Source organism: Microchirus variegatus (genome assembly GCF_963457635.1).
Source record: "Microchirus variegatus genome assembly, chromosome: 17".
NCBI lineage: Eukaryota > Metazoa > Chordata > Actinopteri > Pleuronectiformes > Soleidae > Microchirus > Microchirus variegatus.
Genome location: NC_139818.1, coordinates 17,515,927 through 17,537,946, shown reverse-complemented (window position 1 = coordinate 17,537,946; position 22,020 = coordinate 17,515,927). Strand labels below are relative to the sequence as shown.

Below are 22,020 nucleotides of genomic sequence, written 5' to 3'. Positions count from 1 at the left end.
CACAAATAAGCACCCAGGGAAAGTTCTACCTTTGTAGAAAAACAAAAAAGTAAAATATCAGTCATTCAGCAGGTTGACAGGACAAACGCCCCTGCGCTGCCACTGTATGCACGCTGATAGTATTGCTTCACAGAGCCCATTTTGTGATGGAGGGGCGCAGCATGCTAATCATTTTACAGTTTATGTTCACAAAGACTAAAAAGAACCAGAATAATAACACAGACAAACGCACACTAAAAAGTCAACCCAAAGTTACACACTACAGCTTTAACTTGTCGAGAACTAGCAAGCGTAGACGGAGAATGAAAGAAGCGCCATTCTCATTCTATTGCAAGTCAATGACCCATCAAACAGATTTAAATCTTCATGTTAAAAAAATAACTGCATGTTAACGGCAAAGACAGACAAAGTGTTCAGCATGTTGCATTCAATACACTTCGGATAAAGTCAGTTCTAAATAAGGAACCTTGTCTGCAATTTATTAAACTAGATTTCAGTAGTTTTCATTCTTCACCCACCACCCCCCACTTTGTTCCCTTCATTTTCTATTTGGCTCCACGTACATACATTACTGTGCAAAAGTCTTGGGCCGCCAATAGATTTGTTGTTTTAGTGATGTTATGACCATACAGTATAATGATTTGTCACTGTACTGGAACACGTCCAGAAAGTATGCAGTTTTAAAATAACAAATGGCTCCAGAACCCTTTTGGGTGCTACCAGGTGGAAAGGGGTTTTAAAGGGTTCTCTGGATCAAAATGGTTCTTACTGGAACTATTAGTGTTACCAAGAACCCCTTTCTTCGGGGAAAGGGTTTTTCAGAAGCAAATGGTTCCAGGTAGAACCTCAGCCCTTGGAGAAGGACCCTTTTTTCTAAAAGTGTATGACATGGACACGGACTACTTCTAAAACCCTAATTCATGTTACTGGTAACACCTGTGTTAGTCCTACTACTTCATCGACAAATATCTGCTGTAAAAAACCTTGCAAATATACCAAGACCCGACTTTCAGAGTTTGACCGACATCGAATCAACAAAGCTGCTGGTGCCCCGAGACTTTTGCACAGAACTGTAAATCACACTTTTAAACACTATTTTTGTGTGTGTGTGCACACTTGAGGGCAAAAGTTCGTCTCTGGCCTCCGCCGACACTTGCTCTTTTATAAAGATGTCTCAGTGTTAGGCTCTCCGCTCTCCTTCACCTTCGTCACCTTCTCCTTTGCGTTCTCTCCTTCCTTTGGCTTCTCCTCTCCATCGCCCCGTGCGTCCCCCGCACAGTTCAGTCCCTCCCTCTCGGCGGCGGTCACGGCCATCTCCAGCTTGGCCTGCGGGTCTTCAGGTTTCTTGCTCATGCAAAAGCAGTTTCCAATGGTCAAAATAAAGGCGGAGAGCGTGACCTCACAGCCGGCCAACAGGAAGATGTACATGTACTTGTGCGTGGCATCCAAGAGGCGACCTAGAGGGAGAGACCAAGATAAGTGTCATAGATATAGCTTATTGTGGTACAATCTACAGTGTTGGATTCAATGTGCCAACTTGTTATAAATTGAATAAATATATTGTTTTGCCTACTCTTTAACCAGTTATTGTGCAGTCACACCCTTGCCTGGTCTGCTGTGAATAGTACTTCTTTCTTTATTTTCTTTGTAATTTCAGACTTTGACACACAATAGCCGCAGTTCGGATCCGGTTGCATCTCTGTCTGCTCTTTAAATCTGACCAGATCGTAAAAAGCACCTCGTAAATCACAATGTGGTTTGGATACTCTAGATAGGCTTGGTTTAATGTGCCTATTAATATTTATTATAGAAACTGTATACACTATCGTTCAAAAGTTTGGGGTCACTTATTTGCACTTTTTTCAATGAATATGACATTAGATGAAACAGAAATACACTCTATACATTAATATTAATGTGGTAAACAACTATTCTAGCTGCAAACGTCTGGTTTTTAATGGAATATGTACATGGGTGTATAGAGGCCCATTTCCAGCAACCATCTCTCCAGTGTTCTAATGGTACATTGTGTTTGCTAATCGTGTTAGAAGGCTATAGGATGATTAGAAAACCCTTGTGCAATGATGTTATCACAGCTGAAAACTGTTTTGCTGGTTCTTTGTTGAAAGCAAAGTGATGATTATTTTGAGCAAAAATCATTATTTTTAATCTTGTCAATGTCTTGACTATATTTTCTATTCATTTTGCAACCCTTTTGATAAATAAAAGTGTGAGTTTTAATGGAAAACACAAAAAAATTGTATAGGTGACCCCAAACTTTTGAACGGTACACTCTTAGAAATAAGGGTTCCAAAATGGTCCTTCTACAAGGGCTGAGGTTCTACCTGGAACCATTTGGTTTTCCCGAAGAAAGGGTTTTTCAAGGGTTCTTTGTAACACTAATGGTTCCAGTAAGAACACTTTAAAAACCCCTTTACTGAATAAAGGGTTTTAAAAGGGTTCCGGAACCTTTATAAAAAAAGAAAAAGGTTCTACCTGTAGCCAAAAAGGACCTTATATGGTTCTACTTAGCACTTTTATTTCTAAGAGTGTAGTGTATACTTACGTATTCCTAAGATTAGTACGTGTCAGAGAATTTAAACACTTCCTTGTGTCTCTTACCTGCTCCAGGAGGTCCCAAGAGTACAGCGATAGCTTCCATCAGCAGCACCAGGCCGATGGCGCTGGAGAACTTCTCTGTCCCCACGATCGCCATGAGGACCTCGAACTGCAGGGCTCCCACCATGCCGTATGATATCCCGAAGAATATGCAGAAGATCACCAGACCCTTGTAGTCAGTCGCCTGCAGAGAGACAGATAAGAGAATTTGTGGATGCAGTCGACTTCAAAGAGGGATGTGCTGGCGATCTGACACGAACTCCGGAAAATGTCCAGACAATGGGGATAAGACATTTTTTCCAGGGTTTACTGTTCACTTGTCAAGAACTCAGCGGGTGATTGTCGGTGTCAGAGGCTTTCACAACAGCAGGAAAATGTCTGGGACATTCAAGCGAGGGGTGGTGCCTGGGGTCGAGCACACAGGGGACAGGACACTGTCCCATTGCTCGCTGTGTGATGACCTGTCTTTAGAGCAGCCTGCCTTACTGAGGAATGGACTGATTCTCACGTAGACTAGGGAACACATATTCACCATTAACTAGGTGCTTACTAACATGCATGTAAGTAGCATACTCGCCCTTTATTAGTAAATATTAACCACGTTTTAACACCTTATTTAGGAAAAAATCTTAATTCATGTCGTAACTTAGTGATTACTAATAAAAGGCTAGTATGTTACATATGTTAGTAAGCACATACACTCCTAGAAATAAGGGTTCCAAAAGGGTCCTTCTACAAGGGCTGAGGTTCTACCTGGAACCATTTGCTTCAAGGGTTCTTGGTAACACTAATGGTTCCAGTAAGAACCATTTTGATCCAGAGAACCCTTTAAAACCCCTTTTGTGAATAAAGGGTTTTAAAAGGGTTCTTGGTGGAACCCTTAGAACATATATATGGTTCTACTTAGCACTTTTATTTCTAAGAGTGTATTTGTTATACAGGCCACTGTCGAGTGTGTGTGCTGCACTGTTACCTGTGATCCCACTAGGTCGGTGATGCCGTTGAAGATCATGGAAAAGGCAAACAGGTATATACATTTGGGTCGCACAGACTTCATGCCGGCTACGAGTCCCGCGAGGGGACGAGCGAACATGTCCACAAATCCCAAGATGGTGAGCAGCAGTGCCGACTGGGTGGCTTCGTAGCCGAGGTTTTTGGCATAGCTGACCACGAACACCGGGGGCACAAACAAGCCCAGGACCATAACGGATGCGGCGATGGTGTAGATGAGAAAACCTCTGTCCCTGAACACGGTGAAGTCCAACAGTTTCTTCTTAATCGCGGGCTTCTTCACTTCCACTGCAGGCACCGCATCCAGTTCATTGCCAGTTTTCTTCGGGGGCAACAGGGGCCTCATAAGGGCACCACACGCACAGCAATTGAGCAGTATACCCCCCAGGATGAGGAAACCCCCCCTCCAGCCGTAATTGTACTGGAGGACCTGTCCGAGTGGGGAGAGGCAGCACAGTGCCACAGGACTGCCTGCTGCTGCCAAGCCATTGGCTAGAGGTCGTTTTTCACTGAAGTATCGATTCAGCATTATCAGAGCCGGCTGGAAGTTCAACGCAAGACCCAGACCTGGGAGCAGACAGAGACAGACAAGGTCAAAGCGACTGAGCAAAACAGTCTGACAGCCCTAATGCATGTGTGTTGATATTGTGATACCTGTTATAACTCCAGTGCAGAGGTAGATGTGTATGATGCTGGTGGCAAACGAGGCGAGAATCATTCCCAGCGAGGCAAAGAGCCCTCCGACCATCATCACCGGTCGGCAGCCCAACTTGTTCACCAGCACGCTGCATAGAGGACCTAAGAGGACACAAATCCATGTATGTGTTGTACATGTAACGGGCAAGACTTACAGTGTGTGTGTGTGTGTGTCATCTTTTTCTACCTGTGCCATACAGCATGGCGAGCAGTATCGATGAGATCCACGCGGTGTCGCTGTATCCGACGTCAAACTCTCGGATCAGTTCTTTGAAGAAGACGCTGACAGCCTTGGGGAAGGCATAGGAGAAGCCAGTGATGACAAAGCAGCCAAACAGGACTGCCCAGCCCCATCCGCCATCTGGTGCCTTCACCCCACTGGGCCCGTCGTCCAACGCGACTCCTCCCATGATGCTCTTCTTCTAGCTGGTGTGTTGAGGTCAGTAGCTATACAACAATCTGTGATACAGGGAAAAAAAGGGAAAAGAAAGACATAATCTTTTATTTAGGTTGTCACTATGCTTCACAAGCTGCCCACGTCCTAAAATAAATAAAGGTCAACCGATTTCCTACAGCTGATCTGTAGCTGTCAGGGCAACCCGAGCTCCTTCACTGTAATTGTTGTTATTAACAACATTAATGGTCTGTCTCTCTGATTCGATTTTGTGCCTGCACTGTAGGGCACTTACTGTCCATATTTGAAGTACACATAATGTACACATTTCATGGAAAATAACTATGTAATATTAGGTTTTTGGGATTTTGCAGCATTTGTCAAGTTTCTGAGCACATGGATGCGTAAAATACTATGTCTACTATACTAATACTATAAAATACTCAGCTGACAGACAGCACTATATTACAGAAATGTACAAAAAGACTGTGTACTACTTTACAATTGTATTATAGTTGTTATCATAGTAGTTATTATTAAGGTGCAACCTATTTCAAGACAGTGTGAGTGTGTGCAAGTGTGAGTGTGTGTGTATTGTGGAAAGGAGTGCAGTGAAGAGTGTAAATATGGGAACACTGTGTCCGTTGGGGGCAGATTTACTCCCGACTGAAAAATTCATACTCAGCCAGGGGACGTATATACACACACACACACACACGTACACACAGAGTTGCACAGCTATTCTTCTTAGGACTGTAGGACGCATAACTGACTTCCATTGATTGGGAAAGCCTAAACAACCCATGGCTAAACCTAACCTTAAACTAACCACACTTCAAATCTTAGCCCAAATTGAACCAGCTCCTCAAGAATTAGATCCTCATTGGGACCAAGGTCGGTGTTTATTCCAGAAAATTAAATATATGTCTATACATATAGACATATATATCTATATATATATCTGTGTGTATATATACGCTAATCCAAACATAGTGGAAAAAGGTGGGGGTGCACCCCGGACAGGTCTCCAGTCCATCCCAGGTGTGTGTGCATACATCATTCCTTGCTCATTTTCAACCTGTCCACCAGATGCCAGTTTCCCACCCTTTGTCGGTCACCTGACTTGTCCCATCCCCTGACTCTTTCTCTTTCTCTCTCTCTCTCTCTCTCTCTCTCTCTCTCTCTCTCTCTCTCTCTCTCTCTCTCTCTCTCTCTCTCACTCACTCACTCACCCACACCTGTCGCTTTGCTCCCATTTTCTACCATTGTGACCCGTGCAACATTCTGCAGCAATCCCTCATCACCACCACCACCACCACCTCCTCCACCCACACAGAAATAGGACTCTTTCATTCCACACACACACACACACACATTGATGCTGATGAAAGGCAATTGGCACCAAATCCTTCATTGTGTTTGTATTACAGTGTATAAGCCTATCAGGAACGGTGAAAAGAACATCTTGAACATCAAGAAAGCCAGACTTAACAATAAAATAAAAACCACAGTTAATACTGTAAACGTGTTGGGAAACAAAAAATGTTGCCTATACCTAAGCATCACTTTTGTCACTCTGTAATCGTTATATGGCAGATCATCTACGGTACATTTCCAGACATGTGACACAACTAATGATTGAATGAATGAATTAAGTAGTTCAGTCAAAGTAGAATCAGCCAACACATGCCCGATTTAATGGGGTCTACGAGTCTATGTGCTGCTGGGTGCTTAGCAGGTGATCTATCATGTACAGCACATTTTTACATGACATAACAATGGCTCCAAATGAATGAAAAGGATGCTCCTAGGTATTCTGACGTATCATGTCGTTCTCAAGAATGTGAAGGAGGGACAAATCTGCCTCCAACATGTTGCTCCACTGTGCATGATACAAGCAAGTGGTCCACTGTCCAAAAGGTTGTTAGTTCGATCTCTGGACAAGAAAAAAAAAACCTGCCCGAGGGTCTGTGTCACCCGTGTGTGAATGGGACGTGAGGCTGATAAACAAAGAGCTAATTATAGCAGCAGCACTATGTCAATGGGTGAATGTGACTTTGAGTGTTTGGTGTGCTATGCACTATAAAAAATACAGTCCATTTATTATGACAATGTGACGCGAGCTTACTTTCCAGTGCACTATATAACTTCTTATTGGAGTTTAATTCATAAACACAGTCTGTATCTTTAACTTGGTTTACATTTAAACAAAGTTTGAGATCAGTGTCATGTTGCTATAATTGGTGGTCCAAGATTCATTCATTATATTTACTTTTTATCTATAGAAGAATGTATAGCAGCTTTTCGGAAGGGCCGGCTTTTCGAAAGGCTGTCCAGCCAGTGGGCCGGTCAACCCCTGTACTACTATTTTGTGTTGCATGTACAGTAAACGGATACAAATAGATACAAAATATTTTGAATTATTTATCACTTATTTATTGAAATAGCTGCAGTTTTGTGCTAAAAAGGTAAGTAACAAAACCACCAACATTCGGGTACAATGCATTTTGTGTACAGTGCAAAAAGGTTACAGGTACAGTACCACCAACATTTACAAAATTAGAGGTAACAATATAAACAACATTAAGGTGCAATGGCCACAAAAGGCTATTTTTGCAGAAATATAAGTAACAGTACCAATAATATTCAGGTACAACTGCTACAGATGGCTCTTAGTGCAAAAAATAAAAGTTACAGTACCAATAAGACACAGGTACCACTACAGTTGGCTCATAGTGCAAAATATTCTGGTACATACATAGGCCGCCTACAATTACAGCTGTACTAGTATGTGCCAAAAAGGGATGCAAAATATCAAAAAGTGCCAGAAATAAGAGAAGCTATGGTTTTATTGGCTTTTTAATAATACATTCATTATTTATTTGTTAATGGGCCGTGGGCCGGTCCAAAGCACTTGAAGGGCCGGTTCTGGCCCCCGGGCCTTAAGTTGAATAGCCTTGATGTATTGTATGTAGTGTAATCATTGAGTCAGGTTATTCCAAGGGACCATGTTTATAATCTTGTAGACTAAATAAAGAAGAGAGAGAAAACATGGGGAACAGAATGTCTGACCTAAATAATAAACATCGCATAAATAATATCTGTGTTTATCTTTCTGTACACAATCGGATTCATGTGAGTGGAATCAGTTAGTAATACGACACTAATTTCACTACTTTACACACACACACACACACACACACGGGGGATGAACTGGGAAACAAGCTCACACTTGATGAGCAGACAGAGCACTTTCAGTCTCAAGGTTACAAAACTAGGAAAGGATGAATTCGGCGTCTTGTAGTGCACGTACACACGCTGTGACACACCTCTGCGTCACACCCTTTACAGTTAACTTTAACAGCATCACTCTCTCACACACACACACGCGGACTTCATCACCCGGCGACTCTCCTCTCTCTCCCTATATGTGTGTGACATAACGTTGCGTCACAAAGAAGCTCCGATTTTTTTATTTATTTTTTTAAGTCAAAAAGCTTTACCTTGGTCTGTTATGCTGCCTCTTTTTTCCCCCGTTACGTCTTCTCTGTATATAAATAGCGTAGTTTCCATTTGACCGCGCTGCTGCTATTACTGCGCTCTCTCTGTGATGTTCATCTCACACACAGATGTGGTATACCGGTGTGTGTGTGTGTCTGTGTGTGTGTGTGTGTGTGGCGGGCAGACCCCGGTGGTGCCTACGTGACGACCAAGGTGTAATTCCTGTGCATCCCCTATCAACGTGACGCCTGACCGGCAGCTTTAATCAAAATAACACACACACACACAGAAATACATAGCATTCACATTGACCCACAATGTCAAAATAAGCGGAACATCTTATTCCTCTGGCTACTTGTTCCCCCCCCCGACTGTCACCTGTTACCCTGTCGCACACTGCTCCATATGATGTATATGAAACAGGGAATAAATTAAAAAAATTAAAACAAACATGTAAATGATGTGAGTATAAATACGTATATACACATAATGGTGCTTAGAAATAATAACGATGAAGTAAGAAATCCCACAGTACCTGCTGTGATGCTGGCGTCCACTTTCAGATGCTCTCAACGTGTGCGCGCGCCTCCGTCACCGTCTTATTTATCACGGCGGCGCGCAGATGGGACTGTCCCTGTAATGGATGTCTCTGGCCCCGCCCCCCTCTGCCACTGGCGTGCACGTAGGCATTTAATTCAATCAATCAATAAATAAATAAATAAACATGAAACACCTTTGTGACGTAGGTATACACATAATACACATAATTAGCTGAAAATGGGTGACGCTATTATGTAACTATTTATTTATTCATCATCTTGCTTTAAAAAAAAAAATATATATATATATATATATATATATATATATATATATATGACATGTGTTGTTCTGAATGTTGTGGAAGGTCTTTGGGCTGTATTATTGTCATTATTATTATTATTATTATTATTAATATTATTATTATTATATTTAGAAGGCAAAAATGTACTGAGAGAAATTGAATACAATACCCATGTGTTTGATTTGTGCATGAGCTTTGCCCCCTTAGTCACTTTAATCATAGTGCCAGCCCTGACTATATGCTGTACTGCACAGTATAGTACAATACTGCACTGTCATGTACTATACTTTACTATAATATACTTATAGATATTTGAAGGTATGACCTATCTCTAGGCCCTGCTCTTCAAACCAGTGGCCTGCTGTGTCACGAAATGCACGTCGTGCACCCAGTGTACCCAGTGTACTCTAGGAGAGAATCACATCCACATAACCCATTGTTCTTCTCAGCATCAGTCAGGTTAGAACTGCTCTCTGTGAAGTTTTTGATGCCTGGACCAGAATAAACATCCGTTTTTGTTTTTCATTATTTTAGTTACTAATCATCTCATTGTGTGTGCTGTGTCCCTTTCCGTGTACCCGAGAATGGGCGTGCTGTGCCCCAACAATTATCAGCCGCCACACAATGGATCTTAATGTGGATCTTTTTTGTTCTGTCCGTCACTGATGCTGTGGAACAAAGTCGTTAAGTGCAAAAAAAAAACTCCACTAAACACTTCACTCTGGTATCAAAGAGCCGGGACTGGCGTTATGTAATCCACCGATTATTATTATTCTGATTCAGGAGGACAAGGCACCACTGTGAACGTGGTCAGCCTGCCGGAAAGCGAAGCAGAAGAAGGAACCATTGTATTTCATAACAAGGGGGACAATTTGACAGACGTACCGGTTTCCATAGAAACAGGTAGAGCGCAGTGGGGCGTGCCAAATTTGTAATTCACTTGTACTTCAGCTCGTTTAATGGTGTAATTAATGAACATATATGACTGTTTATTTGCATTATCGCTACATTAGGAGTTCACCTTTAAGTGTGGCGACTTCGGCTACAGAGACTGAAGTTAGCTAAAGCTAGCTGCTAAGTGCTAAGCTAAGTTAAGCTAGTACGTCTGTTTACGTAGGTATACTTGATACTTGGTTTGACTCATAAACCATAAGAAGCGATAACATTTGGGAGCGTATAGACTACTATTTTGGATATTTTGGCTGGTCTTCACGTTCTGTCACACCTTAAAGGGACAGTGCATGGGTTAAGATGTGGTTTATAGTTAGAGGTAGAATTAGGTTTAGGTTAGTTATAGGTTAGGTTAGGTTAGGTTAGTCATTTGGTCGTGGTGGTTGAGGTAAGAGATTATGCGGTTTCCTAATAAGAATAGTTGCACAACACTCTTTCTATGTATTTTTGTGTGTGGTTGCTATCTCTTGGAGGAACAGTGCATGGATTTTAGGTGAAATTATTTTCATTTGGCCCTAATTGAAGATAAAATAATTATACTTCATTGTATAAACACCTGGTTGTATGAGTTGTATGAGTTATTCATTGCCCCAGAATGAGGATTTTATATTGGTTTCTAAATCTTGTATATTTGTTCTTACAACAGCCCCCATTGGACAAATTAAACAGTTTTATATGCTCACTAATGGGTGCATAGATTCTCCAACACACTGGGCAGAATACATAACTGTTGTACACAGAACTTGTAAGGACCTTTTTTCTGGTATAAACACTGTTTTTGTTTTCAGGACCAGTTCAAATCTCAGTTCTAATGAAGCGGAAGCTAATTTCTGAGGTTATGTTCCGGTTAAGAATGAGGCTTTGGTTTGGCTGTCTAAATTAAGGAAGTCGATGTAGCGTTCTAACAAGAATAACTGTGCAAACAGTGGTGGGCACAAAAAGGGGCTCAAGTGACAATAGGGAAACCACTCATAAATATTTAAATACATAACTGTGACAAGTCTTGTACCTATCTATTGAATTCATAACTATATACTCATGCAGATGTTAAATAAGCATACCTACAAATCTCTACAAAATTACTGTTAAAAAGAAATGTCTGCTGTCTTACAGAAAGTACAACTCGTCCTGATCAGGGAGCAGAAGGGCAGATGCTGGAGTCTGTACGTGTGTGACAAGTCGGGCTCGGTACCATCATTGTGGTGAGTTGTGCATGTTATCTTACAACCTGTCCGTTCTGCTATCATAAGCGACACATGAGAGTTTTATCAAACTGGCTTTGAAGTTGAAGGTTCTCTAAATAGGTGGCCTACATATGGTTGGAATCACCACCAGATAAAGAATATGCTAAAGACACATGATTAGTTGTCTCCTTTGGTCTTTAGGTGTAAATCACAATAATCACAAGATTGTTCCACAAAAACTACAGTCATTATCTAAACATGAAGCAACCCACTGACTTAGTTAGTATTTACATATAATTGTAACAAATGTGATCTTGAGAGTTTCTAGGTCTCTTAGCAGCTCATATGAAATAAGTTATAGCTCAGTGATTGGGTGATTCTTTGCTGCAGTGCATTTTTGGAGTCACTGGCAAAGCACAGTCAGAGCCATTTTACTGAACTTCATCTGTTGTCGCATGTCACGTTTAGACTATATCAAAACATGAAGTAGAAATTCAATGCCATGTGGAACAGATAATAAAGTAAATGAAAGTAAGAGGACACAAAGTCTGAAGAAAAACCTGAGTTGCCTCAGGACAAAAGCTGAATCAGATACTTCACTGAATGATGATGTATTCTGTGGTTCACAGGTAAATCCCAGTATCATTATGCAGTCACATGGGGACAGTGGATTGGATCTGGAGGCCGAGCTGGCACGAAAAGAGAGGGAGTGGAAGGAGCTCCAGGCTGTCAGAGTTAATCAGCTGGAGAGTTCCTTCAAAAAAGCCCGGGAGGAATGTTCCACCCTCCGGTATTATATCCATCTCATTTTAAAGTAACAGGGATTGTGGACTTCCTAGTTGAAAAGTTTCAGCAGGCGTCTGTCTCCATATCAGAAAAGGAACAGGAAGGAAATATATAATCTATAAATGTAGTTGTTTGTAAGAGCTGGCCTTACACTGATCTCTCCCAATTTTCTATGCAAAAAGTCCAGAATCAATTAATTCTTTTGCCCCATGTTCATGCCAAATTTATAAATATTTGAATATCTGGTGGATGTGAGACTAGCTTTATTTATTACAGTCATTGTGAAGGTTGACATCAAATAGAATTAAACACAACACTCGCAGTAACCAACATAAAAATTACATATTTTACATCCTTCCTTTGTTAGTTTATAGATACCAGATGGCTTCTGTTTCAGGCCACAGTCAGGTGCTTAGAGCAGCCCATGAGTGTTGAGTGTTACCACAGAGTGTAAAGACTCCGCTGGGGAAGACTGAGCAGCTGACATTTCTTGACCTGTCTTAAAAGCCCTAGTGGCAGTGGGTGTTAAGTGAGACAAATACAAAGTGTCCACAATTACTCTTCATTTCTCTTCTATTGTTTTTGTATCAGTGCAATAACATTTAAACAACAGATGTATAAAATATATGTGATTTCCCTTGAGGAATACATTAATATATAATGTTTATATACATATATATATACTATATAACTAATTGTCCTGTGTAACTGTGAAAAAGTTATATTATCAAGTCTCCAATGAATTAAAAGGATACCTGTTTAACATGACACCAGCTTGAACGTTTGAACTCTGTAAGTGTTGATCCAAGTTACAAAAGTCACCTAGCTGTAATGGTATCAGTCCACACAGGTCTTTTGGCTTTGTTTGTGCAGGTTTTGAAATATGTGTCAAAGATAATTGTCTCCAAATCAGTACAATGTACGTTGGTCAAGATTATTGCATTTCATTACGAGGTAGCGGACTTTATCTGGACAGACATGTTGCTGTTGAAATGTTTAAATGGCTTTCTTCAATGGCATCAGCAACACAAATTGAATGCTGCACACCTTCATTGTACTGGGGTCGAGACAGAAATCTCAGAGACAAATATCTCAGTCTGAGCATAAAAAAAAAAAATCTTTCCACTGAGCCAGTTTGTTGTGGCTCAAAGGAGGTCATACCCAGTTACTTGTTTTGTAATTCTTCAATTGTCAGAGACCATTACCAGCAACTGAAGGAAGACTTCCAGTTCAACTTGGCCATCCTAGATGAACGAGACAGAGAGTTGGAGAAGTATGACATCATAACTGCCAGAGCTCTGGCTGCAGAAGACAAAAGGTATTTGTATTTGGCCCTCTTTGGTATCTGTGGTATCTGTGTTGATTCACATTAACCCTGGCCATAGTTATCTAATGTTATAGAATCAGTAGCAAATGGACTTCTACATTTCTTGAAATATATCTGTTTGGTACAAACTCACGTATCACATTTAAGAAAGTCAGTGCTGAGGTGTGTAGTATTGTATGATTCCATTCTGAGTGGTTTTTCCAGTCATTCCATTTCTCTTGCTCCTGTCTTAGTTCAGCTTTGTACATTTAGTCAATTTTGTTTGACATCTCAACATGAAAGAATGCTCTACATCACTCCTGATGCTAGACACAAAAAGAACTGTGAAGTGTGTTGACATCAGTCTACTGACTCTGAAAGATTTCTGTTATTTTGCAGGCAGAGGGAGCTAAACCAGCTCCACGCACGCATCGCCAAGCTGGAAGAGGAGTTAGCCACAGAGGCTGAGAAGAGGCAGAGGGAGAAGAGTGAGAGTCAGTGCGCTGCTGTGCAGCACAGTTTGCAGATGCAGGAACTGAAGTGGTAAATCAGGTGGAAGAAAGGCAAACAGCATCCAGCATACAGTAATAGACTCTGATAGTTTCACATGATCCCCTTTTTCAGTTTTTGTACAGTGAATATGTAGATATACAAAGAAAAATGTCAAGGAGTTGAAGTGTTTGTGTGCCACAGATCTATCATTGCGGAACTCTCTGACCTGCTTAGCCGTAAAGCGTAAATGACGTGTCACTTGTCACAGTGTGTAATTCAAAAACTTTAATCTCTCTCTCTCTTTTTGTCTCTCTTTGTCTCTCTCTCTGTGTCGATGCCGGATGGTAGCTCCATGACTGGTGAAATTCAAAAACAAACAGAGGAGTATGAGATGGTGAAACTGGATTTGCAGTGCAAAATACATGAATTAGAGGGAGAGATGACCTTACAAAGACAGGTGAGCACACACACATGCAGACGAGCATGCAAACATACAACAGCGTATAGTAAACAAGCAGTTTGGCATGGTACCTCAATGCAGGTAGGAGGAATTGTATGTAATAATCTCTAAATATTGCTCTCAACATCTCTAAATATGACTCTATTCTGATAGGAGATGACAGCAACCTTTGACAGAGAGCTCAGGCAGCAGGAACAGGAGATCAACTTGAAAATGGATGAGATGTGCGCACTGGTGATGTCTCACAATCTCAAGGTGAGGAAAGGATTGTGTGTTGGCGTGATGGTGTGTCGTCATTATTTGTTGCTGCATGTGTATGTGTATTTGTGCTCTTTTCTAGGTGAAGCTCCTATCAACAGAGAATGAAGTTCACTGCCAGGCGCAGGTGCAGGCCACAGAGGCTCTCAAAGCATCTGAGGAGTTTTATCAGCGGCTGCAAACTCAGCTCCAACACAAAGACCGTGAAATTAAAGACATAACTGCTGTCAAAGACGACAGGTACTGTATGCACCTGTCATGGTTTTGTGCCGGCGTGTGTTGACTGGATTTGTTGAACTGCAGGCTATTTTCTATCTCAGGATAAAGGTGCTGAAGGACGAGGTGGAACACATGGAGACTAAACTGAAAGAGATGAAGGAGGACTACATGAAAAAGTCAGTCACTGATAACATTACGTCCTCATGTAGTCATAGCCAGCTGCTGGTGCTGTAGTAGCCCATGTTGTCTTAATAACATGATGTTTCTGTCAAGATATGAGCGTTTGGTCCAAACTCTGAAGAAGTGTGATGTACGACTAGAGGCTCAATATCAGGCCCACACAGAGAAGCTGCAGGGGGCTGAGAAACACATTACTAAACTAAAGGAAAGAATGAAAGTTCTGGCAGCACACATACGCTGCACGGAGAAAGAACATCGAGAGGCCTTGGAACAGAAGGAGAAGACAATCCAGAGGTGAGAAAAAAAAAGCAAATCATATCAATATTAACTTGAGAACCTGTGACATGTGCATGTTTTTGTGTTCTCAAAGGCTTTGCGCAGAGGTAGAAACAACACGGACTGGCTGGGAAAAGTATATCAGTAATGTCTCCAGTGAGATGGTTGCTAAGGATAGTGAGATGATCGCCCTACAGGACAGAGAATCCAGAGTGAGAGCTGAGCTTGAGAGGACTAGGGAGGAGACAGAGAGGTGAAAACAGTGGATAATACAAACATTTGAATGTGATAACCAGCTATATGACCAAGTCTTAAAGATCTGTTTGTATTGTCAGGTACAAGCAGCAGCTGTGTGACGGTTTGAAGAGAGAAAATGCCTTGGAGCAGAAGAAAGTCCAGGTGGAGCTGGAGTGGCAGAAACACTGTGAAGACTTGAAGGCCAAAGTCTACCTCGCCAATGAGAAGCTAATACAAGAACTGACACAAGCTAGAGATCGGGTCTGTCTCTCAAACCTTTCATATTTATGTGTGATAACATTGCTCTGTATGCTCTACTTTTGCTTGACTTTGTGACTTCTGGGATGTTTTACAAAGAGAAATAAGTGTAGCTTTTACCTCCTGCCTTGGATGCAACCAAAAGTGGTCCTAGTCAAGGCTTTATTTTGATCTCTATCAGGCAAAAGCCGAGCTGAAGGAGAAAGAACAAGAGCTACGGGAAATGACTGACTTATTACACTGTGTGAAATCGGAGAGAGACCAGGCAATACAAGTAAGAATATCTCGACCATACACTGTGTAGGTTAACAGAACTACTAACTATACAACTAACTTAACATAAAAGACAATTGATGATTGAGATACTGACATGGTATAAATAATTGTCTTCTACGTAAAGGTAATATTTAGTGGATCTAGTTTCTGCACCAAAATGTATATTATTATAGATATAGAAATTCAAATTGGGCCCAAAATAGATCCTTGGGGAACACCTGTTGTTACTATTAGAGGTGCAATGTACTAATTGTCTCTGAGCTTGTAGTACATTCTTCAAATAAGTTATAAAAAAATAATGAAAACCCACAAAACTCCTCTGGGGAGAAATACTAGCTCCGGCACTATTTCAACCTCCTTCGAGGAACAGCATTGCAGACTATCTTCAAGGTCCCTTAGCAATGACAACAACTCAGAAAATCTGCACATGATCTTCCTCACAATTATCAGAAAATATAGATCAGCGGTAATGCTGTAGAGAATTATGACCTTTGACAGCTCACCAAACCAGCTGATACCACACAGTTGAATTTAGAGCTGTCCTATTATTTACCTTTGGCCTTTTCCTTTGAGTGTCCTGAGCGGTATGATGGCCTTTCTGTCCGGCTTAGTGCTTCCCAAACATACCAGACCCACTAAGCTCCACTGGCACCCAGAGGAAAAACATTCCAGGGTCCTGGCTGAGTTTTTGGTGGGCTGGTTATATTAATTATCTGCTTAGATATTCATTATGGATTTATTTGGTGGTGTGTGTGCAAGTACTCTTTGTATTGGAATATCATTTTCAAACAGTAAATATGGATAGCCTCATAGTGGATGCGTAAATATACACTCTCAATTTTTGTTAAATATCTCAATCTACAAATATAGAAAACAATCTATACTCGCTTGAAAGGGAATCAAGTTTCGACAGTCCATCGATCACAAATAGACATTTAAAGAAGACAAATCTTAAGTGTCAAAGGAAATGTGAAATTGGAATCAAATATGCACACAGGCTAAAAGTAGATACAATAAAGCAATACAATAAATGCTGTTTTGGATTAATCTGATCAAATAAGCGTGTATTTATCCACAAACAGGGTCTTGCACCAACGTTGGACTCCCTGGCATCAGAGCAGATTTCTCGTATGCAGGAGCAGAACAGCATTCTACGGGCTGTGGTTACTCAGATGAGGAAGGACATGGAGTGTCTCAGCCATCCCACAGTCCTCTCTCGGGCCCAGCCACGGGCCTCCTCTCCTCAGCCAGTTCAGCATCCACCTCTTGACACGTCCATCACCTCTGCAGTAAAATCCCAGATGGCAACAAAACCACCCTCCCAACCCACTGATATCACCTCCAAAGTCAGCCATGCAGGTGTGGACTATACTCTTTTTTTCACACAAGCAAGGGTATAATTAATAGATTTTCAACATCCAGCAATTTTAAAATCAACAACTTTCTAGATATAGACATCTATTCAGTCCAGTCACAGGTTACAGTTGTCAAAAAATTTGCCAAAGTATTAATGTGTCATTTTCAAAACAAAATGGATCAAGCAACTACACAATGTGGCTTTATGTTTTGTGGTAACGTCCTTAGCAAGAGATGACTTTTCACTATTATTTGTTTACCAATACTAGTGATTTTGCAAGTTAAGGTCAACTACCATCTGCTGAGACCTTCCATTATTCACCAAATATGCAGCCATATTTTAGTTTGTTGCTAACCAACAAGGCAATTGTGCCATAAATGCCATAATTCTGAAAATCTCAAGGCCTCAGTCAGGTGGTCTTCCCATGGTACTAAAGGCAATACCATACAGTTATGATGGTTCATTTAGTTCAATTAAATTTTATATAATGCTAAATCACAGAATGTATTTTTGTATTTGTTTTTCTTTGCTGTCATTTACACTTTCCTCGTGTGGTCAATTTCTAGAGAGTCGTGCCAAAACCACTTTAATGCAGACGCAGCAGAGCAAAGTGGCACTTATTGAGGCTGCTGTCACCGACACCATGCAAAAGGTACTAAAGGAAAGAATGAAAGTAGTTTAACTTGTATCCATGTGACTGTCTGGACCATATGTTTGGAAGACAGTCTCTTAGCTGAACCATGTCTCAACACACAAATGTCACAAATTCCCCCTTGTATTGAATATCAATATTAAATGACCAAAGATAAAATTGTGTTCTGTGCCCTTTTCCTGTATGCCACACATCTTCCTCCCTCTTCTTTCTCTTGCCGGCTTGAAGACAGATATCGTGTAAGCTGGAAACGTATATATCAGTTTCTTCAAGCTTTATCTTGTACTCCCTCCAGAATGCATGGGTGCAACAGGTCCAAGAGGAAAACTTGTTTTTACGGCAGCAGCTGGCTGAAGATGTCTCACGCGCTAAAGGCGACCATCCTCTTTTGCATAAGAAGCTGAAGCAGGCGGCATCTTGCATCGCTCGTCTGAGCAGAGAGAAGCAGCAGCTGATAGAGATTGGCAACCGCCTTCGTGCCGAGATCACCGCAGCTGGACTACAGGGTACAACAACAACATTTTCCCCAAGTTCACTGATGTTATCACACAATGTTTACATTAATCTTGAGCTGAGGTACTGTAGAATATTAAACTTCAACTGCACATATAATATATCAGTACCCCTAACAATACATTTAAATAAATGCAGTAAAACCATCCTCCATTTTATCAGAGTGGCTGTAGTTTTTAGAGCTGTTGAAAGATTTTGATGAGCGTTTTCAGTACTTTGAATATGTACATGCAGGAGCTACTGATGAAAAAGAAAAATAGTATTTCTATAAAATTGTCTGAAGCCATCATTTCTGTCTCACTGTCCACGTTATGGAGGAGCAAGGGCAGGAGGAAGCATAATAAACTGAATCTAATTGTTTTCTAATTCACTGGAATGTCCTCTACAACGATGTCTGACTGTCTCACAGAACCTGTGGACCCAGAGAAGGACACGTCCACAGAGAAACAACAAGAGCAACATGACAGGCTGTCTGCTCTGGAACAGCTTCAGTACCAGCTCACTACACAGGTACGTGTGGTCTAATACTAACCATACTCCTACAAACGTGTAATTGGTGTATTATGTCATGAAGTGTGAACAAAAGAAACATGCTGTACGAAATGTGCTGTTCTGTGCTGATGTAGAAATAACCCTTTGAGCATGACAGGACATGACTCAGCCACTGTGAGAGGAGTGGCACGAGGTGTGCGTGTAGTGCTGCTTTACCAGTTATGTCAGTGATGCAATTTTCCAACGTAGTTGAATTATATCTTAAATTTGCATACATTATTTTAAAGATCCTCTCTTTAAATCATAATATCACTAACACTGTTTCTTTGTCTTAATTTGTGGTTTTGTCCATTGGTTTTGTGCCCACTACTCAATTCATATAAATACAAAACATTTGAATCATATAGGATATTACACAAATATTGGTATAATAGTCAATGAGTGTGGCCAACTGGGGGATAACATGAACAACTGCTGTGCTCAGAGACGCTAACTATGATGTGAAAGAAGTTAGAGGAAGAATGAATCATGGTGCAAGTACTTATTTCACCACTAGAGAGCACACTGGGTCCACATGAATGCACTTGTGCTTTCAGGAGCTGCAGTATGCTTTGAGGCAGGCGGTTCGCACTGATGCAAAACAGCTTTCCCCAACAAAGGAGAACCCCGGTCCACCCGCAAACGGTACAACCAACCCGTGGAGCCACAGTCACAAAACCACAGATACATCTGAGGTAAAGAGCAGTGTCTTAAATACGGCATTAATGGAGAAGCAACGACAGCTCTACTGCTTACTTCACACCTCTTCGTAGGTATTGTTGAAAATGAAGCACTTTAACATGAATTCACTGCCCTACTCTGGTCTTCTTAAGAGCTGCAAGAACGAAGAAAACTCTCCCCCACTCAGCCAATCACAGAGCTCACTGGATGCAGGGCCTCACCCCCACTCAAACCTGTCTAATGTACAGTTTTCTTCAGTGGATTCACTGCAATCGCTAAAGGAGCTGTGGGCAAAACTTGACCATGTAAAGAGTCCATCTTTCTCAGAAGGTAACGTGCACTACACAATAGAAGTTTATGTTTATTTTATACCTAATATAAATATGGTGTGTTTGTTTGTGGAGGGAGTTATATGATGATGAGATGACACACCCCCACCTTCATACAAGCTTTTAGCATAATGCACAGCTAATGCCGTGCATCATAAAGTCACATCCATGGAGATCTTAAGTTGCGTCATTGCTCATTTTATCCCATTTCCTGTTGAGCAAATGCACTCATGAACTTCAAGTAACCACAATAGCAGATCATAGTATCTGTGAGGACTGGTCTGGTGGGTGTATATATGGATTCAGTTTTAATGCATGGTCTGGGATATTAGGAAGATGCAGGTCCCTAAAGAACTACTATTCTCTATAATGGTTTACTATAAATAATCTTAAATGCGGCAAACTCTGAGAACAGGTGATTTAACAGATGTGTCTCTAACCACTAATATCATTTACCTTGGCAACAGAACAGCTACACAATATCCCTCTGACGACATATACGACCCTTAAACCCAGACTGACCACCATGGTAGTGGGTGACTGAGTGCAGGACAGATTCAAGGGTTGTTGCTCACTGTGTGGTTACAGTTCCAGTCTGCGCTGCTGAGACCAGTTTCCCAACCGGAGCTGCAGCCAAATCACGCAGGGACTCCGTGATAATAATTGTGAAATCTTGACATTGCAACAAATGGCATCAGTTCATATAGTAACTGTACTGGCTGGGTCAAAAGGTTTATTCCAGATATAATCAGATATGTATGAAATAAAGTCAAGATAAGACAAGAAGTCTTAAAAGATAAGAAGTCTTCTCCTATTTCATTGTTGGTAGTTTGGTATCTTTGCTTGAATATGAGCTGCTTTTATAGACCATCTTAAACCTTAAAGCAGATGGGCTACGGCAGCAGAAGACCATGCTGTCCTGGGTGTCCTGTGTACCTAATAAAATGGCCAGTGAGTGCATGCTTTCTACACAGTCTCTTTCAGAAGTGACGGATAAGTTGAGGACACCTTTCCTTGTATGAGCATTGCCTTTTTTCTGTCAAACACAATTACAGAACGAGTTCAAGACAATAAGAGATGTGAACAGTAGAAACTGTTGTTATGAATGATGTCAGGTCTTGCAACATGAAGGATTCGTGCACAGGAGACATGACTCAAAGACCCATGTTATATAAGCACCGTTTATGCTCTTGTTAAATTTAATTATAGGTTTAACCTGAGTGAAGAATGGAAATGATAACATGTCGCTGAAAATGTACCTATCTTGTTTGCACCTAAAGGTTACAGTGAGCTCAGTGTGAGGGAAGTGGCTGAGCCTGGTGCTGCTGAAGTCCAGATGGCGGTGCATGGCATAAGTGCCCCCATTCATAGCCATTCCCAAACTGAGGTCCAGCAGAGGACGGACACCGTTAAACCTCCATCTAACACGACCAAGACCCGCAGACCTGGCAAGATCAGAAACTACAGTGTTAAAGACTGACACACACACACACACAAGCAGCACCGTTTGTTAGTATGCTGGTCATGTCTTAGTCAGCCTGACAACAGTTGTATAAAATCTTCAATGGCTCTGCTGAAGCTTTGCAAAGACGGACACCGTCGGATTTATCTCAGCAACAGTTTCCTATCAGAAAGTGTACATTGCAGATTTGAGGCATGCAGCCTATAACGTTTCTTTACAGAACACACGCCCCCACCCATGGAGTTTTCTCGATAACTGGAATCTACAATCGCAGGATTGCACATGTTCATTTTAGTTTTAGCCGGACTCACACTGAGAGATAAAGATTAGGATAACCCAGTATTGTCTCAGTAATCTAATCTGTCTCTATTGAGTTCACCACATACATGAAAGTTAGGGACCTTAAACACAGATGTGTGAAGATTTTTAAAGTATTTTTGTATCCATTTTGTATGTTTTATTTCATAGTAATTAACTTTTTCACATTACATTTTGTTGCTATTGTTTCCTTGCACGACCAGTGCCTGCAGTTGGATACAGCTTGCACATG

General features: G+C 41.2%; 2 protein-coding genes across 2 annotated transcripts; one reads left to right on the top strand and one right to left on the bottom strand.

Moving 5' to 3' along the window:
• Nucleotides 1-1,161: 1,161 nt before the first annotated feature.
• Nucleotides 1,162-4,736, bottom strand: slc16a3b (solute carrier family 16 member 3b; the record flags this gene model as incomplete). Its single annotated transcript, XM_083903716.1, has 5 exons — nucleotides 1,162-1,457; nucleotides 2,623-2,803; nucleotides 3,593-4,197; nucleotides 4,285-4,428; nucleotides 4,514-4,736. 5 exons carry the CDS (start codon nucleotides 4,734-4,736, stop codon nucleotides 1,162-1,164), a joined length of 1,449 nt encoding a protein of 482 aa, XP_083759842.1.
• A 7,108-nt stretch (nucleotides 4,737-11,844) lies between these two features.
• ccdc57 (coiled-coil domain containing 57) lies at nucleotides 11,845-21,488 on the top strand (the record flags this gene model as incomplete). Its single annotated transcript, XM_083903714.1, has 18 exons — nucleotides 11,845-11,987; nucleotides 13,179-13,301; nucleotides 13,689-13,832; nucleotides 14,130-14,238; nucleotides 14,395-14,496; nucleotides 14,582-14,739; nucleotides 14,820-14,894; nucleotides 14,992-15,192; nucleotides 15,269-15,427; nucleotides 15,510-15,672; nucleotides 15,851-15,943; nucleotides 17,028-17,304; nucleotides 17,869-17,954; nucleotides 18,250-18,460; nucleotides 18,877-18,977; nucleotides 19,556-19,693; nucleotides 19,832-20,014; nucleotides 21,294-21,488. 18 exons carry the CDS (start codon nucleotides 11,845-11,847, stop codon nucleotides 21,486-21,488), a joined length of 2,661 nt encoding a protein of 886 aa, XP_083759840.1.
• Between the last annotated feature and the right edge of the window lie 532 nt (nucleotides 21,489-22,020).